Source organism: Podarcis filfolensis (genome assembly GCF_964270895.1).
Source record: "Podarcis filfolensis genome assembly, chromosome: 2".
Classification (NCBI taxonomy): domain Eukaryota; kingdom Metazoa; phylum Chordata; class Lepidosauria; order Squamata; family Lacertidae; genus Podarcis; species Podarcis filfolensis.
In genome coordinates this window covers 105,068,331-105,093,938 of record NC_139605.1, presented here as the reverse complement: position 1 = coordinate 105,093,938, position 25,608 = coordinate 105,068,331, and the positions used below count along the sequence as shown (strand labels likewise).

At 46.9% G+C, this 25,608-nt stretch overlaps 1 protein-coding gene and 1 long non-coding RNA gene across 4 annotated transcripts in view; one reads left to right on the top strand and one right to left on the bottom strand.

The window, feature by feature from the left end:
• LOC310755762 overlaps nt 1-25,608 on the bottom strand; it is a 1,619,227-nt gene that overhangs the window by 232,434 nt on the left and 1,361,185 nt on the right. The window lies entirely within an intron of this gene.
• The window catches only part of RAB11FIP4 (RAB11 family interacting protein 4), a 201,895-nt gene that overhangs the window by 62,993 nt on the left and 113,294 nt on the right, over nt 1-25,608 (top strand). For all 3 annotated transcript variants that reach the window (XM_083598724.1, XM_083598726.1, XM_083598725.1), the window contains exon 3: nt 11,486-11,574. In XM_083598724.1, coding sequence (XP_083454850.1) covers nt 11,486-11,574 — 89 coding nt within the window. The remainder of the gene's footprint in view (nt 1-11,485; nt 11,575-25,608) is intronic.

Genomic DNA, 25,608 nt, shown 5'->3' with positions numbered 1-25,608 from the left:
TCATGGATAAGCAGCGTCATGCCCAGTTAATGGTCTTGGAAGAGCCTGTAGCTCATTGGTCGGTCCTCTGAGGCTCAATCACTGGTATCTTCAGTTAGGAGTCAGCAGAGTCTAGCCTGTTATACTGGGTGACCGCTACTACTGAGAAGGTCCTCTGCCTGGTTCTCTGTAACCTCGCAGTGAGGGAACCGCCAGGAGGCCCGTGGAGCTGGACCTCAGTGAGTGATGGAGGTGGAGAAGCTCCTTCAGGTATACTGGGCTGCTGACGTTCAGGGCTTTTAAGGTCAGCACCAGCACTTTGAATTGTGCTTGGAAACGTACTGAGAGCCAATGTAGGTCTTTCAGGACCGGTGTTATGTGGTCTCAGCAGGCATTCCCAGTCACCAGTCTCGCTGCCACATTCTGGATTAGTTGTAGTTTCCGAGTCACCTTCAAAGGTTGCCCCACATAGAGCGCATGGCAGTAGTCCAAGCGGGAGATAACTAGAGCAGTGAGACAGTCCGTGGGCAGGTAGGGTCTCAGCCTGCATACCAGGTGGAGCTGGTAGGTAGCTGCCCTGGACACAGAATTGACCTGCGCCTCCATGGACAACTGAGAGTCCAAAATGACTCCCAGGCTGTGCACCTGGTCCTTCAGAGGCACAGTTACCCCATTCAGGACCACGGAGTCCTCCACACCCACCTGCTCCCTGTCCCCCCAAAACAGTGCTTCTGTCTTGTCAGGATTGAGCCTTGATCTCTTAGCCACCATCCATCCTCCAACCACCTCCAGACACTCACTCAGGACCTTCACCAGCTTCATTGGTTCAGATTTAAAAGAGAGGTAGAGCTGAGAGGCAGAGGGCAACTGGATGGCCACTTTGGGAAGCAGGATGCTGAGCTCAATGGAGCTTTGGTCTGCTCCTGCAGGTTGCTGCTTATGTTCATCCCATAAGGCTGAACTAGTAACTAGAAAGGAGACTACCTGGGAGCACCACTGCTCCCAGCTAGTGCAGACCTACTGAATTTCATGAAAGAAGGACACAATAGATAGCAGACCCTCTCAGTGTCCCTCTTTTCCAGGGACAGTCCCGGATTTACAGTAGCCATCCCGGTTTCTGCTTTGATCCAGGAATGTCCCGCTTCTATTTAGGATGTCCCTGTTTTCATCAGAGAAATGTTGGAGGGTATGGAGTTATGCGACCCCCGCGGCAATGAGATAAATAACTATACAACTTTTAGAAGACATCTGAAGGCAGCCCTGTATAGGGAAGTTTTTTTATGTTTAATGTTTTGTGATGTTTTTATATACAGTGGTACCTCTAGATATAAACGGGATCCGTTCCGGAGCCCCGTTCACATCTAGAGGTAAACGTAACTAGCGATGCCACGTCTGTGCATGCATGCGTCGCTTTTTGCCGCTTCTGCGCATGCGCGTGATGTCAATTTGAGCGTCTGCGCATGCGCAAGCGGCGAAACCCGGAAGTAACGCGCTCCATTACTTCCGGGTTGCCGAGGAACGCAACTCGAATGCGCTCAACTCGAAGCATATTTAACCCGAGGTATGACTGTATGTGGGAAGCTGCCCAGAGTGGCTGGGGCAACCCAGTCAGATGGGCAGGGTAGAAATAAAATTATTATTATTATTATTATTATTATTATTATTATTATTATTATTATTGAATAGGATGTCTCTGTTTTCATTGGAGAAATGTTGGAGGGTATGAGACAGATACACACACACAAGCACACACACAAGCGCGCGCACACACACACACACACACACACACACAAAAGCTGCAAAAAGACAAGTGTTAGGTCACAGAATGGGGTGGGAATGGAAAAGCAGCAATGACTGTGTTATGCTATGGCCTTGCACCCCGGCAGCCATTTTGTGTTAGACCATGCCTCCATGGCAGCCATTTTGCAACTGGCACTTCCTGATGGCATTATGAGCACACTTGTGAAGTCCTTGTCTGTCCAATGTCCTCTTCTTTCTTCTAAACAGGAGTGCAATGAATTGTTGTAGTTAAGCATCCATTGCCTTTCTAAGCCTTTGGCTGAAGGAGCTTCTTTGTTGCTGCTGCTGCTGCAAGGTTGTGTTATGAATAGAAGGGTATGAACAATGGCTGGTAACACTGCCTCTGTGATGACTCACAGCCACAGATGCCCTCCGTGACACCAGTTGGCAAAGCTTCGTGTTTACCGTGTGATTGCTTGCCTCCCTTCATTTCCCAACAGCTCACTTTAACGAATGTGCCCCCTTGTCTCGCATGGTGAGCTTAGCATTGTGCGTTCAGCTCATTTAGGCTTTAAAGACTCTCCTGAGACGTAGAGGCACCAGCTAGCTTGGTGACAAATGAGACTTTGTCATTAACATCCAAAGGGTACAAACAGAAAATTAAATTGCCTTCTGCAACAAGTCCACGGAAAGCCCCCCTGTACAGAAAAAAAAGAAAAACACCTAGAAATACATTGTGATAATTACTGTCTAAAATGAAGAGCCTTGAAAACCTTCTATTTATGTGACTAAGTGAATCTGCAGTTAAGAACAGAAGAACATGAGAAGAGTCTACTGGATCAGACCAATCTAGTGAGGCACCCTTTTCTCCCAGAAACCCACAATCAGAATTCAAGCACAAGTTACAGTGGTACCTCGGGTTACATACACTTCAGGTTACATACGCTTCAGGTTACACACTCCACTAAGCCAGAAATATTACCTTGGGTTAAGAACTTTGCTTCAGGATGAGAACAGAAATTGTGCTACGGTGGCGCGGCGGCAGCAGGAGGCCCCGTTAGCTAAAGTGGTGCTTCAGGTTAAGAACAGTTTCAGGTTAAGTACGGACCTCCAGAACCAATTAAGTACTTAACCCGAGGTACCACTGTATACTACTACTCTTCAATGAAAGCTTGTGAGCTGCTTTGATGGTGTGTGTAAATGTCATTGAAATTCTACTCAGTATGGATCCAGATTAGATTCCAGTGTATAGTTAGCAAAGAAACAACTTAAACATGTTGCAGGATTCCCAGAAAATAGACCAGAGGCAATTGTATTTCAACCAGCAGAGCTTTACTGCTACTGAAGGCAAATGAGCATAGTGGTCACAAATCCAACACTTTCAGGACTGGCACTGTCCATAAGAAATCCAGTTGCAGCAGACTTAATTTAAATTTACAGTAACTTATAATAAGTCTAAACCTTAACACTAAGCATACTATGTACAGAACACCACACCAGAGGGAAAAGAGATAGAAAGAGAAAAGTGAAAACCAGGCTCCTTCTGGCCTTACTTTTATAGTCAGCATGACCTTGACAGAAGAGATAAGAGAACCAGTTTAAGCCATGATATTTTATTCTGTTTTTAATCTGTTGGGAGCCGCCCAGAGTAGCTGGGGAAACCCAGCCGGGTGGGCGGGGTATGAATAAATTATTATTATTATTATTATTATTAGCTGTACTTAGATTCTCTGAAGAAATAACCCAAACATCATGAACCTTCTGCTTGTTTCTTTCACACAGAGAAGCTTCCAGGACCCTCTTGAATTAGGCAGAATAGGAAAGATCAATACTTTCTGCACTAAGAAAGGCAAACCGACAGTAAAGGTAAAGGTAAAGGGACCCCTGACCATTAGGTCCAGTCGTCGCCGACTCTGGGGTTGCGGTGCTCATCTCACTTTACTGGCTGAGGAAGCCAGCGTACAGCTTCCGGTTCATGTGGCCAGCATGACTAAGCTGCTTCTGGCGAACCAGAGCAGCACAAGGAAACGCCGTTTACCTTCCCGCCACAGCAGTACCTATTTATCTACTTGCACTGTAATGTGCTTTCAAACTGCTAGGTTGGCAGGAGCAGGGACAGAGCAACGGGAGCTCACCCCATCGCAAGGATTCGAACCGCCGACCATCTGATCGGCAAGTCCTAGGCTCTGTGGTTTAACCCACAGCGCCACCTGTGTCCCTAAACTGACAGTGAATGTGTCTAAAACTGAGTACTGGTCCTTTGGGGCAGAAGCCAAGGAAATTCACAGTAGGTGCAGCCAGAGTCAATGAGAGGCAGAAGCAACCAATTCTGGCTAGGGTGGAATCCTGGAGCAACACTCTCAAGCCACCTTAGTCAAACCAGTTTTGGGATGCATTCAGTACCAGGTGATTGGCTCTGACATCTAACCTCACCATCTCAGGGAAGGTGCAATGGTTGAATTGTCCTTAGGAAAGGGAAATACCTTGCTGTTTGATGGAATCGTCTCATCCCATGATTTCTAAAGCTGCCTCTTTCTAGAGATTTTGGCACCCCGCTATGGAAAACATTGCTGTCAGTCTCCGTTCTCTCCGACCCAACTATTTATATATTCTTTTCTTGCACCCAGCTGTTTAAAAGAAGCAAATTAATGCCCTTACAAGCAGGCTTCCTCACAACCATCACTTAGCATTAGAAGAGGTGGGTCCTTCACTGCCTGGCTCCTCAGAATGGATCGTAAAATGTGTTTGGCATCTGCTTCCTCATTTCTTGTCCCGTATGCCAACAAGAAAGAGGCAGACACACAGAAGGGCCCCCTGCAACCAGTGTTATTATACTGTCAAAGCTCCTTCCATTTGTCAAGAGATGTTCTCCTGCCTAAACAGTTCCATGTGCTTTGTCTATAATTCTCCCCTAAAGCCCCTCCTCCTCTCTCCCCCCCACCTCTGCTTTGAAACCTGGAGTGAATAATCTGCATAATTTGGTGTGATTCTCACTTTTCCTGACAAGTCCATGCTGCTTCTTATTTGTGACTCCCCTGCTTTGCAATGGGGAATAGCGGGGCAGGATGTCACAGTCAAAAAGACTGTTACAAAAGTTGGGTGCTAACCACCCCCCCTGCCGACTGGTGGCAAGATCCCATGGGGTTCCGGGTACTCAGCGGGGGTCTGTATTCCTTTGGAGAACTGAGACACGGCAGAGGCTGCTGTAGCTTTAAGAAATATGGTTTATTCACCTTTTTACACTTGCAACACGGGTGGCGCTATGGTCCAAACCACTGAGCCTCTTGGGTTTGCTGATCAGAAGGTCAGCGGTTCGAATCCCTGCAATGGGGTGAGCTCCCGTTGCTCTGTCCCAGCTCCTGCCAACCTAGCAGTTCGAAAGCATACCAGTGCAAGTAGATAAATAGGTACCACTCCGCCGGAAAGGTAAACGGTGTTTCCATGTGCTCTGGCTTCCATCACGGTGTCCCATTGTACCAGAAGCAGTTTAGTCATGCTGGCCACATAACCTGGAAAACTGTCTGTGGACAAACGCTGGCTCCCTTGGCCTGAAAGCAAGATGAGCGCCGCAACCCCATAGTCGCCTTTGACTGGACTTAACCGTCCAGGGGTCCTTTACTTGCAGCCTGCATGGAGGGAGTCCAGATCTTACAGCATGATCATTTCAAGAGGGATTTGTATGCTACCAGCAGCCAGCCTGCTAAAGATGGATTTCAGTCATCTTTCTCCCCTTCTTCTTCCCAGCACACCTTGCTAACAGACTCTTTTCCGACCACCTCACACCCAGTTACCCTGGAAACCTTCCAAACGCTCCCAGTCTCTGCTTACACCTCCTGGCAAGGGGAAGGACAATTTTCTTGTATTGTTTCTTAATGGCCCTAGTTTGGCCCTAGCTTAGCCAGGTCAAGAATTCCTCTGCAGCTTGTATTTCTCCCAAATAGCCCAAAATCCTACCATTTATTAATTTCTAGTGTTTAGGAGGTAGGTGTTCCCCTCCCAAATCTATAACACCACATATCTTTGCTCTGGAATCAAGTAGAAAGGGAGATGTCACAAAGCAATTGCAGCCTTCCTGGGGTTCATTGGTTTCAGAAGAGACAGAGATTTTCACAGTTTGAACAGTGGGGGCTGTTGCTCAATGGTTTTCAAAGCAACCTGCCTCCTCAGTGTCCTTTTGCACAGCTCAGTGCTAAAAAAAAAGAGTAATTGGTCTTTCTGATGGACTTGGGAATTGAGCACCTTCGTTCCATTTTTGTACTTGGGTCCTTGGAATAGAAACACAGACATGGATTAAAAAGGAAAGGAAAAAACCACGACCCTGAGCTTCTAACATGCTTGTTAGCAATAGCAGAGAGAACGTTAACTACCTCCCAGAGGCAATGCCTCTTGTAAAGTCTGGCTCAGTGGAGGAGTAATGCTTTGCATGCAAAAGCTCCCAGGTCCAATCCCTGGCCTCTCCAGGAAAGGCTGGGGAAAGCTCCATTCCGCACTTTAAACAGCCATGCCTTCCCTGCAAAGAATCCTGGGAAATGCCCAGAATCCTAGAGGAGATAATAATAATAATAATAATAATAATAATAATAATAATAATAATAACAACCACCACCACCATCTGGGTATGTTGAAACCATCATGGGGTTGAGTAGGTGGTAATATTACACACACACACACACACACACACCTCTGTCTGTTTCATCATCATCATCATCATAGTTTATTTATACCCTGCCCATCTGGCCGGGTTTCCCCAGCCACTATGGGCAGCTCTCAACAGAATATTAAAAACACAATAGGACATCAAACATTAAAAACTTCCCTAATCAGAGCTGCCCTCAGATGTTTTCTAAAAGACAGATAGTTGTTTATTTCCTTTGCATCTGATGGGAGGGCGTTCCACAGGGCAGGTGCCACTACCAAGAAGGCCCTCTGCCTGGTTCCCTGTAACTTCACTTCTCGCAGTGAGGGAACAGCCAGAAGGCCCTTGGAGATGGACCTCAGTGTCTGGGATGAACGATGAGGGTGGAGACGCTCCTTCAGGTATACTAGGCCGAGGCCATTTAGGGCTTTAAAGGTCAGCACCAAGGCTTTGAATTGTGCTCGGTTGGAGCCAATGTAGGTCTTTCAGGACCGGTGTTATATGATCCCGGTGGCCACTCCCAGTCACCAGTCTAGCTTCCACATTCTGAATTAGTTGTAGTTTCTGGGTAACCTTCAAAGGTAGCCGCATGTAGAGCACATTGCAGTAGTCCAAGCAGGAGAGAGAGTGCCCTGTTCACCTCGCAGAACTACAACCCCCAGAGTTCCATGGGAATATGGCAGCAGCATACCATCGGCTGCCAGCACCCAGTTGGAGGGCGGCATGAAAAGACACAACAGCTCACAATGTCCTGCTAGCCCCGCAGGCTGGCAGGGTGTCATGAGCTATGCACCCACAAAAAAACTGCACCCTGGGTGACAGCCCCCCCCGCCCCCATGCTATGCCTCTGGAGCATGTGACCTGTGGGATGTGAAACACAAGAGCAGTCAAGTACAACATTCCTAGAGTGAACATGTTTACACATGGGGAGGAATGTTTGTCCAGCCAGCAGGTAAACTTCCTGTTTCCTTCTGGGCTGGGACAGACTTCCTCTGCATGTGACTAGAGGTGGGCGTGGCCTCACCTGTGCAGGTAACGACAAAAGCACAGGGCAGGGCAGCCATCTCTCTCCCTTTTGACTACATGCATCGAAGAAGCAACATCTGCTTAGCCAAAGATGCTCTCTTGGCTCCAGCCAAGAGAGGACAAAGGGACTGTCCTCTTATGAGATAGTTTCTAGGTGTATGTTACTTTTCTAAGCTAAGTCTGCCTTCTGGGATCCTACTGTGAACAGAATGATGTGTGAGTAAACCTTTTTATACTTTTATAGAAGACTGTGTCGTATCTTGTCGTTTATGAAGGAATAAGGGGAAAATACCAGAACAGTTATTATAGAGGCTTTAGCGAGCCTGAGCAAACGCATCCGCTGCAAGTTTAAAAAGGGGAATGTTACTCTGCTAAATTGTGGAACTTGTTAACACAAGTTGGAAAAGGATATAATCCAACAATATATCCTCTCCTGCATCCCTGAACATTCCCACATGACCTTTGTGGCTGCTCTGTCTACTGTCCAAGGTCAAGACCCTGGTTCTTTCTTCCTAGGGTTCTTTTTCTTTAAGATGGTCTCGAGCCCAGCAGCCCTTCAAATAAAGGACTCATAGAATCATAGAACTGTAGAGTTGGCAGGCACAGCAAAGCTCATGTATTCCATACAGGACCCTCTGCAGAGAGGGTTTCCGTCTGCCAAGTAGGACACATCACAGCCCTTAATGTAAGTATAGTATACCTCTGACCAAGTGAAGTCTGGGAGAAAACTCTGTAGACTGCATGTTTGACTCAGAACTGGTAACTTGACATGCACCACTCTCCTTTCTGTCGCAAATTCGGCTGCGTGTCTTACTGTCTCCTCTTGCCGCTGTGATCCCATCACTCCTCTGCCTCGCTAACTTCCTTAGCTTTCATTCATCTTTTGTATTAGAATGTTCGAGCTATCTTTCATCTCAAATGACTTCATTCACTCGCTGCTCTCTAATCTTTCATCTCTGCTTCAGCTCTACAGTTCCATCCTGCCCCCTCTCCTTGTTAGACAGAAGCAAACTCTCTACACGCCTGTGTTCAGCTCCCTCGGCCCTTATCTTTGGAGTTCCCTTGCTATCGACATTTATTCTGCTGCTTCTCTGTCTGCATTCATTTCACTTCTTAATTCTTACCTCTTTCTTAGGCTTTTCCTAGATACAATTTCTGTTCACGGTTGACGTCTTTTGTTCGGCTGTTTAACCATCCCTTCCATTCCCCTTTCTTTAAATATCAAGTGTTTAAGATTGTGCTGTTTTGCTAATTTTAAAATACCTAGCAGTAGGCGAGATATAAAATACATAGAGATAAAATAGCGACCATCGTTGTAGCAGCAGCAGCAGCAACATAGGCGCCAGTGTCTTGGACCAGTGTCTTGCCTAGGTAATGGAATGGATAGGAGCCAACAAATTAAAGCTCAGTCCAAATAAGGCTGGGGCACTGTTATTGGTTGGTTCACTAGACCAGATGGGTGAGAGGTCAATAAAATACATAGAGATAAAATAGAGACCATAGTTGTTGTTGCAGCAGCAGCAACAACATAGGCGCCAGTGTCTTGGACCAGTGTCTTGCCTAGGTAATGGAATGGATAAGAGCCAACAAACTGAAGCTCAGTTCAAATAAGGCTGAGGCCCTGTTAGTAGGTGGTTCCCTAGATCAGTTGGGTGGGAGGTCACCTGGTCTTGATGGGGTTACACTTCCTCTGAAGTAGCAGGTTCATAGCTTAGGGGTACTCCTGTATCCTTTGCTGTCGCTCAAGGCTCAGGTGGCGTCAGTGACCCAGCTACGCCCCTATCTGCACAGGGATACCCTAACTACTGTTGTCTATGCTCTGGTAACCTCAAGGTTAGATAACTGCAATGCGTTATATGTAGGGCTGTCTCTGAAGACAGTTTGGAAACTTCAGCTAGTGCAGAAATCAGCAGCCAGGTTGCTCACCGGAGCAAGACAGTTTGAGCATATCACACCGATCCTGGTCCAACCGCACTGGCTACAAATTAGTTTCCGGGCCCAATTTAAAGTGCTGATTTTGACCTATGAAGCCTTGAATGGCTCAGGACCGCATTACCTCAAGGACCGCCTCTTTCCATATGAACCTGAGATCACCTTCTGAGGCCCTCCTTCGTGTGCCCCCTACCTGAGAGGTCCAGAGGGTGTCAACACAAGGTCTTCTCTGCAGTAGCTCCCCGCCTGTGGAATGCTCTCCCCAGGGAAGGTCGCCTGGTACTTTCATTATTGTGCTGGTCCTGGGGGGAGGTTACTGTGAGGCGTGGTCAGAGTCCGGTCCTGGGTCGAGGGTCTGGAGACTGTCCACCAAGGGTGAAGCGGGGTCCAAAGCAAGGAGCCGGGCAAGGTCGGGAACTCTGGAAGAACAGGTCTGGGTGCTGGCAGAAACAGGTTTCCAACAACGTTGCTCCCGCAACCTGGGACCGGGCTAACTGGCCTTTATCTTCTCTGAGGCCAGGGGCGGTCCCGGCCCACAGGTGACCCGCCTCTCCTGGCCTTAAGGCGAGCACTCCTCCTGAGAGAACCCAGTTCCCTCCGCCTCTCTGCCCTGAGCCTCTGCAGCTCAGGAGAGGCTGGAGGGTTACTGGACCCAGGGCGAGGCTCACCTTCCCCTGACAGGGCTGGGAGAGGCGCACCTGTAGGCAATGGGTCCTCAATCACCTCTGGAGCCAGAGCGGATTCATCTGGTGTCTGCTTCTGAGGATCCGGCACAGGTGCAGGCGCTTCAGATTCAAGGCCCTGCCCCGGCTCAGCCGGCCCTGGAGGCAGGGACTCCTGTGCAGGCTGGGATTCCTCCGGTTCAGCCTCTGAATCAGATTCCCAGGCCATCACAATTATACATCTTTAGGCACCAGGCAGAAATGTTCCTTTTTAACCAGGTCTTTGGCTGACCTAATAAACATTCTATACCCTTCAAAATGTGGGTCTTTGGGGGAGGGGTGTTATTGGGTTGTTGTTTTTATTTTGATTATATATATTGTAGTTTTTATGTTGATCTTTTCTGTGAACTGCCTCTGGGTACAGGGTGTTATATAAATTCAATAAACAACAACAACAACATATGTGGGGACGGAGCTGAGGGCCTCCCCACAATCTTGAGGGGCTGAGCCTCATCCGGCCCCTCTGCAGTGGTGGCGGACCTTGGTGGGCCCCACAGCCTCCTCCTGACATGTGCGACATTGCATGTGTGATGTCATTTGTTATGTACTGAAATTCTCACCCTGGGCCAGCAGGGAGATACTGTAGATAGTTTTCACTCAGGTCCACATATGCAAATAAGGAACTGAAAGTGACGTTCAGTGATTGGATAGTTAAAGAAAGTTGTTACTGTTGCTTTGTAGTTGAGCTCTATATAAGCAGGTTGGCTGAACCCTTCAGCCCAGTTCTGTTCTGGGCCTGTGAATAAACAAGAGCTGTTTGAAGAATCGCTGTGTCGTCTGATATGCTCACCCACAACTTAACATCATTTGCATGCGATGAGCTCCCCCCCCCCCAATGCCGAGCGGAACTCCTCAGCTCTGTAGCAGCAGGAACAATAGCTTGTGCTATTGCTACTACCCATCTCCACTAGCCCCAAAGGCTATGTTGGAGAGAGACATTCATTTTCAGAAACAACACTGGGAACAACATGGCGGTCAGGGATGGGGAGCATGGAAGATGAAGGGCACCCTTCTCTTAACCCGCCTCGGGTGCTTGCAAACAGTGCAATGCCCCTGCTACTAATAATTGCCGTATTTTTTGCTCTATAAGACGCACCAGACCACAAGATGCACCTAATTTTTGGAGGAGGAAAACAAGAAAAAAAATATTCTGAATCTCAGAAGCCAGAACAGCAAGAGGGATCGCTGCACAGTGAAAGCAGCAATCCCTCTTGCTGTTCTGGCTTCTGGGATAGCTGTGCAGCCTGCATTCGCTCCATAAGACGCACACACATTTCCCCTTACTTTTTAGGAGGGAAAAGGTGAGTCTTATAGAGCAAAAAATACGGTAATATTTGCAATATCCCAAATGCCTCTTCACCTTCCTTCTAGCTGAGGCATGCACACATGTTTCTATCCTAAACTGTTGGAAGGAATGCAGTTCTGAACATCTTCCCCTTCTTATTTTTAGGCTGTGAAGAGTTACTGAAGGATGCATTGTCTGCTGAGGGCCTCAGACCTCAGCGCTACGAGACGGAGTATGTGGATTACTACTACCAGGTAAAAGGAGTCTCTGTTTTTAAAACCTCTGTGTGGAATTGGTCGGTGGAGGGTGGGAAGTCACGCATTCCAGCAATTTCTTCCACTTTGCACAAGGCCTCTTTCTGCAAAGTTGCATTTATGGATAGTGGATGTGACAGTCATCAACTCAAGGTGAAAACATTGGGAGAGCCAAGCAATTTATTTGAAAATTTGAGGGCATTTCAATGGCCCTGAGTACTCAGTGTATTTCTGGGCTCTGAGACTTATCTCTGGGGACAAGAAGTGTTATTTTCATGCAGATCAAGGTGCACAGGGTGGAGATTGCAAAACTGAAAATTATTTGTTGATGGAAACAGGGTTTGAGATGTAGGTTGCTTGACAAGGTTGTGGTGGTTTCACATTTGGGATATGAAAGTACTTACAACGTTTTGCGCAGCTTTTCTGACTTGAAGGTCTCTTGGTTTAGAGGAGGTTCTCTGTTGTCTAGTAGGTTGCACCAGAAATGTCAAAGAGACCGCAACCATTGACTCAGTGGAAGTATGATGGATGTGCACATCCTGTTTCATTTCTGATCGTAAACTAGATTCTAGTTGAGTGAGCTTTTCCCAAAACCAGATGTTTGCAGGTGGAAAGTTCTGCTTCAGTTATTGGTAGCACCTGACAGATGGATATTGGTTCAAGACAACACCAGATGAAGTTTACTGAAGGGTGCACAGACTCAAAAACTTATGGTGTTTTTAATATTCTTTTGGGAGCCTCCCAGAGTTGCTGGGGAAATCCAGCCAGGTGGGCGGGGTATAAATGATATAATCATCATCATCATCATCATCATCATCATCATCATCATCTAACAACAACAACAACAACAACAACAACAACAACAACAACAACAACAACAACAACAACAACAATTAATTATTATGCAGGAGGAGGAAGTGTGGAAGGTCTTGACTATACCAGTCAGACCTACCTCTCTCTCCTGCTGCATCTGTCCGTCAAGCTCCAGCCAGGTGAGCTGGCCTCCATTGCCAGAAAGAATTCAGCATGTGATGAGCCGTTCAGCCACAGTTCTTTGAATAGTTTGAAAAAAATTGCAGATTAAATTAAAAGAGGGAAAGGTTATGTTGAATTAATAAACAAGATAGATTGTGAAGATTAATTATTTAAATTAAAATTGAGAAACATGGGAAGAATTTGCTGGAATAATGAATTAAACTAGAATACAAAAAGGGAGGTGTGAGGAAGTTCAAGAAATAAGCAAATGAAAAGTTGTAATTTGAGATGTGTATTTTTCTTTTTTCTTTTTTGGTTTTTGTTCTTGTTTTATTTTTTGCTGTATTTTTCTGTTTTTCTTGTTTTTGTTTATGTATTGATGAAATTTTGAATAAATATCATTTTAAAAAAAAGAGAATAGTTTGAAAAAAATTGGCATGGCAGCATGTTGTGTTGGGGCCCCTACAGAAAACTGCTGAACTTGCCACTGACTGCCTGTTTGTGAAGGCGCTGACAATCCTAAATCAGGATTCAACTCGTAATAGGATTTGTCCCAGTGCTCAGAATTGAGAAAAAATGTGAAGGTGCAATCCAGGGGGTTGTCTGATGGAAACTACCCCTGAGACTAGGGTGGTTTGACTTTAATTCTTACTAAATGCAAGACAAAGTGTGTCTGAGATATGGAGCCTGCTAGAAATCTCCTAGATTTCCCGTTAAAAACAATTACCGTGTTTTTCCATGTATAAGACGAGGGGTTTTTTATTAATAAATTGTGCTAAAAATTTGGGGTCGTCTTATACACAGATAGCGCAGAGGGGGGACGGGCTCAACAACTCTGGGCAGTCCTCCCTCCAAAAAGCTTAACAGCTCTTGGCAACCTCCCCTCATTTTCTTAATTGTATTGAATTATATTGTATTTTATACTGGTTTTTGTTGCATCAATTACGTGTTTTAAATTTCTTGTTAGCCACCCTGAGCCCAGTTTTCTGAACTGGGAAGGGCGGGGTATAAAAAAAAAATGTTTATTCATTTATTTAATTTGGAGTCCACCAAAATAGGGTGTGGCTTATACACGGGGGCACATTATACACAGAAAAATATGGTATTCTTTGGATTGTTGTTACCCTGTCCTAGTGCCTTGCATGCATTCTGCTTCCTGGGTGGCGATGTAGGGATTCACCGCCATGCCTGCTAACGTCATTAAAAAAATATTTAGCACCGTCTTTGGGGGTTTTAATTGGTCTCGATGTGCACATAGACAGAGGAGCATTGTAGCGTCACCAACGATCCTGCCTCTGCCAGGGGGTCTATTTTCTAGGTTTCCTTTTGCTCATCCTCAATGAAACCGAAATCAATAATTCCTGGGCTGTGTGCCATGCACTTGCTCTTTTCTATTTACTGAGAGCTGCTGACAAAGAGTGTGATCCTTTGCTCTACCGCACAGAGACACATCACGCAGCATCAGACCTTGTGCGCTGGGTCCAGAGCAGAGATGATCCTGCCCTGCCCCCCAATAGTAAAAGTAAAGGTGGCGGCAGCAGTTATTAGCATGACCTTATAATAAGTTAGTTGCGGTGCAGGGTAGCCAAGGGGAGTGGGGCAGGGAGGCAGCTGCCCCCCCAGTCCATAAAACTAGTAAAAAGCATTGAAAGTACTCAATTAATTAAGATTCTACACCCACACACCAAGCAGAAGTCTGTGTCAGTTTGCATTTCTTAGTGCAGAAAGTATTCACCTGATGTGGATACTTTCCTATTCTTCTTAATTCAAGTGGGTTCTGGAAGCTTCTCTGCGTGAAAGAAACAAGCAGAAGGTTCATGATGCTTGGGTTATTCCTTCAGAGAAGCTGAGCTTAAACTGGTTTTGTTGTCTCTTCTGTCAGGTTTCATGCTGACTATAAAAGTAAGGCCAGGAGGAGCCTGGGTTTCACTTTCTCTTTCTATCTCCCTTCCTTCTGGTGTTTTGTTCTGTACATAGTATGCTTAGTGTTGAGGTTTAGCCTTATTATAAATCATTGTAAGTTTGAGTTAAGTCTGCTGCACCTGGATTTCTCATGGACAGTGCCAATCCTGAATGTGTTAGATTTGTGACCATTATGCTCATTTGCCCTCAGTAGCAGTAAAGCTCTGCTGGATGAAATACAATTGCTTCTTCATTGTACTTTCTTGTGCTGGCTGTGTGCAAAGCCTGCCTGGGAGCTGAGTGCCTGGTGCTGAAGGGGAGACAGTCTGCCGTGCAGGCCCAGCAGCACCCAGTGCTGCCTCCCAAGGTAAGGTACTTGCCACACATTCACCTTTGGCCAGTCTCCATTGGGCCGCTAAACTGGAGGCATCCTCTTCCCAGGCCCCTGTGGGGCAGTTTGAGGAGTCGCCTCTCTTTGGGTGGACCAGAGGTGGTGACGGCTGCTGCCTGGCAGACTCCAGAAGAAGAAGAAGAAGAAGAAGAAGAAGAAGAAGAAGAAGAAGAGGAGGAGGAGGAGTTTGGATTTGATATCCCGCTTTATCACTACCCTAAGGAGTCTCAAAGAGGATAACATTCTCCTTTCCCTTCCTCCCCCACAACAAACACTCTGTGAGGTGAGTGGGGCTGAGAGACTTCAAAGAAGTGTGACTGGCCCAAGGTCACCCAGCAGCTGCATGTGGAGGAGCGGGGAAGCGAACCCAGTTCCCCAGATTATGAGTCTACCACTCTTAACCACTACACCACACTGGCTCTGGAGAGGAGAGGAGGTTGAGGGAACACTCCACAAAGGGGGAGGGTGTTCAAAAAAGGGTAAGAGGCTTCCAGCTCTGCAGGCAAGGGGTGACCTAACTGGGCTCCTGAGCCCCACAGGGGTGCTGCAGAAGGAATGCAGTTGGTCAAGGGAGCTGTGGACTCAAAAAGGTTGAAAACCTCTGATCTAGGCAATGCTTCATTTCCAAAGGAGTCAGTTCTTATGCTTCAATTCAGTTCAAACAGCGCAATATTTAATATCTGCAACAGAATGGCTATGGTTCACACTTCTTTTTTTTTAAAGTCCACTTTGCAAGGCAGAAATGCAAGAACTAAATGATTCCTGCACAGAGAGGCACCATTAGCTGTTGCATTTCTGGTTGTCATGCAGTTAGTTATTAAAGTCCATTAAAGGTAACAACACAGGTAAGGATGGAAGTGGCAACCTGAAGAGGAACTACATGAAGGTTATTTATTCTTCCCAGTTTGCCAAGGGAGACAACAGCTGCACGGTGCCCTCCACAGGCTGAAGCCTCAAGCAAGCAGGCTGTTGGCAGATTATCTCCTTCTGTTTGTTTCCTTTCTTCCCTGTGGTCATAGCATTATTAAACAATACTTATATTTTTTATTCAGGGACTGCAGTTAAAGAAAACATACGCGAGGTAATATGGATTCACTCAAACACCAGTGTTCCCCCCCACACAATTAATTAACACAGCAACATCAACTCGCATTATGCTGCACAGAGTAAGACAACAAAATAAGACAGCGCTGAAGAGACGAGCGAGGGAGAAGAAAGAGGAGAGGGGAGAGGAATGGATGAGCAAACCAGTTACAGTGGGACCTTGGTTCCCGAATGGCTTAGTTGGCGAACAAATCTGCTCCCGAACACTGCAAACCCAGAAGTGTTTTGGCTGTCGGCATTGTTTCCAGGGCCAGCCAGCCCATCAGAAACCGTGCCTTGGTTTTCAAACGTTTTGGAAGTCGAATGAACTTCCAGAATGGATTGAGTTCAATAATCGAGGTACCACTGTACTTGTACGTAGCTTTGTTTCAGTTTTTCCACCTGGGAGAACCAGCAGAGCAATCCTAACCCTGCTTCGTGCCACACGGCATGGTTCTCTTGGGTGACATTTGACTAAGTCTGACTCAGAGTAGCCCAACTAAAATTAATGAACATTACAAAGTGGGCTTGATTAATTTCAGTGATTCTGCTCTGACCGAAACTTAGCTGTGTTCATTCAGTGGTCCTGTGAATGCTCCCTCCGAGTTTGTTTTTGAAAGCCTAAGCTCATGGCTGTGATGCTGAGAAATGGCCACAGAGTGTCAGTGTTAGGCAAAGTAAGACACCTGTCTGTTCTCTTGGCTCCCTCCAGCTTCCCATATTCCCTTTAATGAGCAGCTGCTGCTGTTCAGTCTTGGGGTGCCAAATCTCCACCCCAGAAGAACACAAGGGAGGAAGAGATGTTATTTTCAGCTTCCCAGGGGATTCGGCTTTGTCAACAACAATGAGAGCGCCTTGCAATGTGACCTAGCAGAGTGTTGGTGCTAATTTAATGTCGAATAGCAGGGTGGTTGCTAAAACAATGTGCAACTTAGGTTCCCAGTCAGCAGGCAATTGCATATATATCCACAGCTCCTGTTTTCCTCCAGCTGATCTCATTGGTGTGTCTGTGTTTTCCACGTCCAAAACTCTTCCTCTCCCCAGATTCTTGCCAATGCAATGGGAAGTGCCATGGCAGAACATGGAACCCATGAAGACGTTGTGTCAAAGAGTCGAAGCAAATAATTAGCAGGCATTGTATATTTGATGTTCAACATGACACTGATTGTTCTCTGTATATTGGATAGGGAGCATTTGATAAGTCAGTGGGTGTGAGCCCGGAGCCCATTCGTGCTGCAAAAAAAGACCTGGAGAACCTGATATTTGTGCATGCATTGCGACGATCCTTTGTTAGAAGGATACGAGGCTGCAGCAAGCGTACCTGGGATGTGGCGTTGCTGAATGCCAGTGGCCAGAGCGTGCGTGATTGGCTGGTACAAACATTGCATGAGATGGTGATAGTGGTTGTGTGAATGGGTGGAAAGCGTGAGATTGGGTTAGTGAGTGGGAGGTGATGCTAGTCCTGCTCACAGTAGACCTGCTGAAGTTAATAAACATGATGAACTTGGGTTCATTAATGTTCAGTGAGTCCAAGTAGGACTTAGCTGAATGCAAGCTAGGGGGCAGGATTCGCCTAACCAACCTCATCAGCAGAAGCCCTGGACAAGGACTTCTGCTTGTGTAAAGGGGATTCCACCCATGCAGCCCCACTCCCCAAGTTGGCTTGGGGGACCCCCCCCCCAAAAAAAAGCTCATGTGAGGAGGAGGTCGTTCCATCTGTCAAGCTGCAATGCATGTGCAGATAAAAATAATTGGAAGAGGACAACATTGAATTCTACCCAGTGTGTTTTGCATTGTTTGGGAGTTTGCCTAGTAATTTTCTCTGATCTTAGTTACGGTATATAGATCTGGTGTTGTGGATATTGCATATTTATCTATTTGGAACTTTATAACTATAAACCATGTTTATTGTATATTTATGTACATGGATTATGTATTTTCCTTATTTTAAACAGATCTGTGGATAGTTAGTGTTCTGTAAACTGAAATAATGTTAACAACTTGTCTCTCCCTTTATTCCTCTGTCTTGTCCAAACATTAACCCCCAACAAGTTTCTTTCTTATTGATTTCAGTGGGGCGTGGTAATTTATGTGTGCATGTTAAATTCCGCACTCTGCCATGGGTGCAAATCATAGAAAGGCAGCTTAGGAGTTCAAATACATATCAAAATCATCTTCTTTCAGCATGGTGAGTTGCGTGATTATAAAGCCAAAGGAAAGGCAATACAATGGCAAGGCAGGAGTGGGGCTAGGAGGAAATTTTCACTTGCCAGCAGTGCTCACCTGTCTTCCCAACAGCAGCTCAGTTGGTAGAGCATGATGCTTTGAATCTCAAGGTTGTGGGTTCAAGCCCCACATTGGGCAAAAAGTTTCCTGCATTGCAGGAGGTTGGACCAGATTACTACACAGCCACCTGAAACCTCCAGATAACAAGGAAATAGATGGAGGAAACTGCAGCTAAGACAGTAAGACAATGATGCAGTGGTAAGCGAGAGGGAAATGTGCAGGGTTGAGGCAGTGGGGAGATCAGCTCCAACTGCTGTCAACCTCCTCCGTTCTCCACCAACAATGACCTTCACTGGGGACACCAGGTGAGCAATACCTCCACACACCATTTTGCCCTGCCAACTGTTGCCCCCTACCAGCTGGTCATGATCTGTGGCACTGCCACTCCCTGGGACCAGTCGTAAGAAGGTAGGCAGATGGGGGTTGTCAAAGAACAGAGAGAATTTGGTGGGGCAGTGATTCATTTTACCTAATGGACCAGGCTCTTCTTCTATCTCAGTAAATGAAAAAAAAAAGTTGCACTACATTGTACGGAGGGGAGATACAGTAGCTTCATTGGTTAAGATTCTCATGCGGCGCTGGCGCTGGCTGCTGTTGGCTGCTTGTTCCTTCATTCACATTTATCCCCCCCCCCCCGCCCTTGTTTGTGCCCTTGCAGGCCCTCTATCTCTCTTGCTCTCCCCCACCCCCTTCTTAGCTGTCAGTCTGCCTCCTTAGCAAGGTAAGGAGCTAATTGTATTTCAAAAGGTGTCAGCCCAGTCTGGAGCAGTTTCTGCATACCTGCCAAGTGATTCAATACACAGCATGAACAAGGAGGGAGAGAGTGTTGAAACATGACAAATAAATTGGGTTGGCTTCTGGGATGCAGCCCAGCACACCAGCTGATCTGTGGCTTAGAAAATATTTGCTAGAGCAATTAGTGAGTTCCCTACTGAGGCTCCAGTCTTTCCCTTCTCCTCCCCTCTCTCAAATCCTGCTGAAAGGGTCAGTTGGCCATCATCTGCTGACACCCAGACCAGGTCAAAAAGAAAAAAAGGCTGGGGTAATGGTTGTGGCTCGGTTTCTATGCAAATTAGCAGCTTCAAGGAGAGGGGGAAGTGAAGGGCTGATTTTTATTATAACCCAAACAGGTTAGCATCATAAGTCTCAACTGGAATCATAAGTAGTGGAGAGGAAACCGCCTTATATTGAGACAAGCCATCGGGTCCATCTTTCTAGATCAGAACTGCCTACTCTGTAAGGCAGCAGCTCTCCGGGATTTCAGGCAGGGAACAATCCCATCTCCACCTTGACATGCCAGAATGCTGTGGTCTAAACCACTGAGCCTCTTGGGCTTGCCGATCGGAAGGTCAGTGGTTTGAATCCCCACGACAAAGTGAGCTCCTGTTGCTTTGTTCCAGCTCCTGCCAACCTAACAAGTCAAAAGCATGCTGGTGCAAGGAGATAAATAGGTAACACTGTGACGGGAAGGTAAACAGCGTTTCCATGCGCTCTGGCTTCCATCCCGGTGTCCCATTGTGCCAGAAGCAGTTTAGTCATGCTGACCACATGACCCGGAAAGCTGTCTGTGGACAAACGTCAGCTCCCTCGGCTTGAAAGTGAGATGAATGCTGCAACCCCATAGTCACCTTTGACTGGCCTTAACCATCCAGGAGTCCTTTACCTTTACCTGGGGCCTTTTGCAAGCTATGGCTCTTCCATCTAAAAAGCCAGCACAAATCTCTGCCCTTAGACATGCATAGGAAAAGGAGAGGTGATATTTCAGTCTTATCCCCCACATTTCTTGTATTTTGTGTTTCCCCATCATTCCCCAGCTTCCTTGCTCAAACCCTTCTGCTGTAATATTAAGAATGAGAAGGTTTCAGGAGAAGTCTGATGGTCATTAGTAGGCAGGCGTGCCCCCTTGCCCCTGGGACAGTGGGTGCCCAACGCATGCTGATCTGCATCACATGAGGGTGTGTCAATGTGCCCATGCTGTGGAGCAGAACCTGGGGAGCCCTCGGCCCATTCACTGAAAATTTGTGGGTGCCACCCCCCCCATAGATGACCCCTATGCTAGTAGTTGTCAAGGAGTTTGCAAGTTTTAGCTCTTTTCTGAGATTAAGAGAAGGGACGCAGGTGGCGCTGTGGGTTAAACCACAGAGCCTAGGACTTGCCAATCAGAAGGTCGGCGATTCGAATCCCCGCAACGGGGTGAGCTCCCATTGCTTGGTCCCTGCTCCTGCCAACCTAGCAGTTCGAAACCACGTCAATGTACAAGTAGATAAATAGGTACCACTCTAGCGGGAAGGTAAACGGCGTTTCTGTGCACTACTCTGGTTCACCAGAAGCAGCTTAGTCATGCTGGCCACTTGACCCGGAAGCTGTACGCCGGCTCCCTCGGCCAATAAAGCGAGATGAGTGCCGCAACCCCAGAGTTGGTCACGACTGGACCTAATGATCAGGGCCCCCTTTACCTTTACTAAGATTAAGAGAACATATAAATGGCTTGTCTCATGGGTTCTTGATTCCTTTATCCCAGAGATGGGTTGTCACGGTCCGGTCTATGGGTGATCGAAGTCCCGGCTGAGGACGTCGGGACCGGGAGCAAGATGGTGGGGTGGGAGCAGGAGCGAGAGTCCAGAAGCCAGGGGTCCGAGGGTCAGGAATCAGGGAGTCATGAAGTCAAGGGTCCAAGGGTTGAGAAACAAGGAGTCAAGAAGCTGAGGTCCGAGGATCAGGAAGCAAGAAGCCAAATGCAGCAAGGCAGGAGACATGTTGCTGTGGCCAAGAGCCGAAGGGAAATGCTGACCTTATATCCCTTCCCGGCTCTTGCCACCAGGTGCAGTGAGTTACCAAGTGGCCTCACCTGTGCGGCCACGCCTTGTCTCTCCAGAACAAACTTAGGAAGGCCCCAGTCCTGCGAAGCCCTACTGGTCACAGGGCCTGGCTCCTGCATGCACACCTGACATGAGCCAAGAGCCACATTCCATTTTGGGCAGCGCTCTGGGGACTTTAAGTAAAGCAGAAGCAGCTTGGAAGGGAGGAGAGGAGTTTAGGGATTTCTCTCCTCTCTCTCTCTCGGATTTCTCCTTGCTTTTTAGCTTCCGCTGTCGGTTGAAATAAGTCATCTGAAAGATGCATAGTGGACAAAGGGGACCCAGGGGCACAGCAACAGTGATGGCGAACCTACATTAACAGACATTTCACATGGCAGGAAAAATCGATCGTTATTTAAAGTGCTGCACCCGCGCTAGCCCTAATGGTGTTTGCTTGAGGGGAGGAAGACCTGTTGCGGGAGGGTTTCCTGTTCATGGGGGAGAGGGGCCAAATATCTGTCCATCTTGCAAGGGTACTGTGAGTTCAAAACATGGCGGCCTGTGGTGAGCTCTGGTGTGGGCTACTTCCTTGCAGAAATGGTGGGACACAAGCACGTCATCTAAATAATGCTCTTTATTCTCTCCCCCCCCACTTAAAAAAAACAATAATTCACTCTTCCGTTCTGGCTTTGGTTATATCTCCAGATGTGTGGCATTTTATGTATCGCATCTGAAGATGAAAGTTCCCCACTTCCTTCCTTCGCCCACCGTGCGTAGTCAAAAGCAATCAGCTCAGCATCTGTTTGTAATCGCTAGGCACAAAAGGGGTCTGCATTTCCTCCCAGCAGACTGATGTTACTAATCCGGAGGGTGACAAATTCAGCAGTGAAATAGCTTACCAAGGGAGACTGTGCAGAGTCCCTCTGCATGGAGGTTTAAAAGGAAAAGGAATCAGTCAAGGATGCTTATAAGGATATCCAGTGAGAAATCTATTTCATCCTTTCCATCATCATCATCATATTTACTACCCCACTCTCTGCCACTATCAGTATTACATTTATTATGCCCTCCCCCCTTCCTCTTCTTCTTCTTTGGCGATCACTCATAGCTGAATAAGATTGTCTTCCATGAACACGGTCTTAGGGGTATGTCCGTAGGTGGATGTGGAGGCCAATTATGGATTCACATGTCCTTCCACAGTGGGGACATAGGTTTCCGGGCAGGAGCTGATCACAGTGAGGGTTTGCCAAACCCTCTTTAGCACCTTTCGTCCTGAGTTCGAGCGTCTTCAAAGTCCATGCTGCCTTGGGTAGAGGCTCTTCTCCAATTGGAGCACACACCAGCCAGTGTTTCCCAATTGTCGGTGTTTATATAGCGGTACCTCGGTTCTCAAATGTCTCGGAAGTTGAATGTTTCAGTTTTCAAATGCCAAAAACCCGGAGGTAACTGCTTCAGCTTCCAAATGCTTTTCAGAAGTCGAACATGCTACTCAGCTTCCGTTTTGAGTTTTCCATAAGTAAATGCTTCTGGAAATGCATGCTTCAGTTTTTGATTGTTTCGGAAGTCGAACAGTCTTCCGGAAGGGATTATGTATGAAAACTGAGGTACCACTGTACTACATTTTTTAAGATTTGCCTTGAGAGAGTTTTTAAACCTCTTTTGTTGACCACCAGCATTACGCTTTCCATTTTTAAGTTCGGAATAGAGTAGTTGCTTTGGAAGAGGATCATCAGGCATCAGAACAACGTGACCAGTCCAATGAAGTTGATGACGAAGAACAACTACCCCCCCCCCTTCACCAGCAGGTCCCAGGGCAGCTTACAACCATTTTAAGATTCAGAATGAAAAAAATAGGTAAAACAAATTACAGCCACAGGAACAGAGTTGCAACATCACCTTCTTCTGGGATTTGTTTTGATTTTGCCAAGTCACTCTGGGAGGCTTCCAACATACATGAAAAGGTAATACAACATTAAGCATTAAAAAAGTTCCTTATTCAGAGCTGCATGCAGATGTCTTCTAAAGGTTGTATAGTTACATATCTCCTTGGCTTGGTGGTCACATAACCAGTCGCATAGCTAGGGGGGTGGGATGGGGGGCTCACTGGATGGCACTTGCCTTGGGGGCAGCACACCGGACCCCAAGGTGTCGCCCAAGTCTAGGCACCCCACAGCATGACGCACCGTTCCCCAAAGCAGCGTGGCCCAGAGCTGTACCCACAGGGCACTGAGTTGCTGTGTCCCCCCACCGCCGCCACCAGAGGGCGACTCAGAAGGACACAACTGGCGCACGCTGACCCTGTGAGCAGGGCTGGACCTGCAGCGTGCCTGAGCCACGGTGTCTCTCCTGGGAGTGATGCAATGGCTTGGACATCTGCAGGCACCGCGCTGCCCGAAAAAGCAGCGTGGTGCTGGCCTCCGCCCGCAGCCTCCCCCTCAGCTGCCCTCCAGGCTCTGTGATGCTCTATGAAAAAGCAACACAGAAGTCTCTATGGCAAAACCTTTTTGTTTGTCTATTTTGAATATCTCGTATAATTGATGATATTGAAACTTCTAGATTTGAAGCCGATATTTGTTGTTGTTGTTGTTTAGTCGTTTAGTCATGTCCGACTCTTCGTGATCCCATGGACCAGAGCACGCCAGGCACTCCTGTCTTCCACTGCCTCCCGCAGTTTGGTCAAACTCATATTGGTAGCTTTGAGAACACTGTCCAGCCATCTCGTCCTCTGTCGTCCCCTTCTCCTTGTGCCCTCAATCTTTCCCAGCATCAGGGTCTTTTCCAGGGAGTCTTCTCTTCTCATGAGGTGGCCAAAGTATTGGAGCCTCAGCTTCAGGATCTGTCCTTCCAGTGAGCACTCAGGGCTGATTTCCTTCAGAATGGAGAGGTTTGATCTTCTTCCAATGAAAATAGGGACATGCTAAGGAAAAGCGGGACATTCCAGAATCAAATTAGAAACCGAGACGACTTCTGTAAATCCGGGACTGTCCCTGGAAAATAGGGACACTTGGAGGCTCTGTAACCAAGCTCTGGAGAGGTGGGGGACCTAGAGGAGTTGCATCTCAGTTCGATTCCTAGCAATGGCAGAAAATTTTTGCCACTTAATCCTTGCTATTTGGGGTGGGAGCAGGGAGATACTTAGAGACTCCTGCAGTGACTTTCCACGTCTCTGCGGGGAGAAAAGCTCCATTCTGCTTTGTTTCAGATGTGATTATAGGAGCAAGGTTGCATTGGGAATGAACATGTTGCCATTATTTATAGCTATAATCCTATTATAAAAGTATAACACAGTGCTAATAGACGGGCCACATATTTCCTTCTCTGACTCTGAGCTTATTGTTCCCACAAAGTGCAAGGCTTTCAGCAATTCATCTTCGCTGTCTCTCCACCCACCCATCCTGCATGCGCAAACGTGCGCATACAGCATCTCGAAAGCATATTCCCTGCAATTTCCAAGAAATCCCCAAGTGGACAATTACCCAGCGTGGCAGAAGAATAATGCACCACCTACTAGGGACTAATTTAAATGGAAATTGCCCGTGTTCACCTGACAGTCAGCTGAATTACATGCTGAATTTCTACAGCCACATGCTAAGAACCAGTGCCCTCCCTTTCTTAGTAAATAAAAAGCATGCATAAAAATTATCAACCTCCTCGGGGTTTAAATACAACAGTAAATTGAGCAAAAGAGCTCCTGCGTCTCGTTACAAAGGCAAAAAGAGAAAAGAGTCGCGGTGAGTTTCTGCAAAGTGATCTTGTGTTTAAAAAATGGTCTGTTTTCAGTGAAGTAGGTACTGTCTTTGAATGGGAGCATAATAGACCTCCCGGTGGATTATTTTATCTCGTATTTCTTACTTTGCTATGCTGCCCCTACAGGCCAAAAACAGTGGTGCACTTTTGAGTACAGCAACCTTCTCATTTTCTGTGATTTCACGTGAAGGATCTCTTAACTGGCACCTGATAGGAATTCTTCCCGACCTCCACATTAATTTTCCAAGAGCATCTTCCAAGCTGTCTCAGATTTGGGCGTAATAGTTGCAATGTCATGAAACTTGAAGCATATCCTATGGGCGATGTGCATGGCTCCTGCCTTTGCTAATGTGACCCAGATATTGCCAGTGTACTAATTGGCAGTATCTGTCTGCAATGTAATAATTCCCCAAAGTGCATTTAGTACAGTTTGAACTGGGGGGGGGGGGATATAACTGCCAGGAGCTCATCCTACTCTCGAGTAGGACCCTGGCAGAGAAACATGCATGACTGGCATGTTCCCTCCCTCCTGGTCAGTCGTTCGGGAGCTTCAAAAGCTTTCTTCAGCCTGAACATCACAGCAACCGATGCCAACAGACATCGGCAAACTTAGGGATCCGCAGAGTCTTCGCAGCTTGCGTAACAGACCTCAGCAACTCAGCATTTTGGCTAATCTACTTTATTTGGCTAATCTACTTTAACCCAATGGGAGGTTATTTCCTTCCACTTTGGTGAGAAAGTGCAGCTCAGCACACAATCCTAAAATATTTCTGCCCTCCTTGCACACTGAGAGGATTTCAACTACAGTGGTACCTCAGGTTACAGACACTTCAGGTTACAGACTCCACTAAC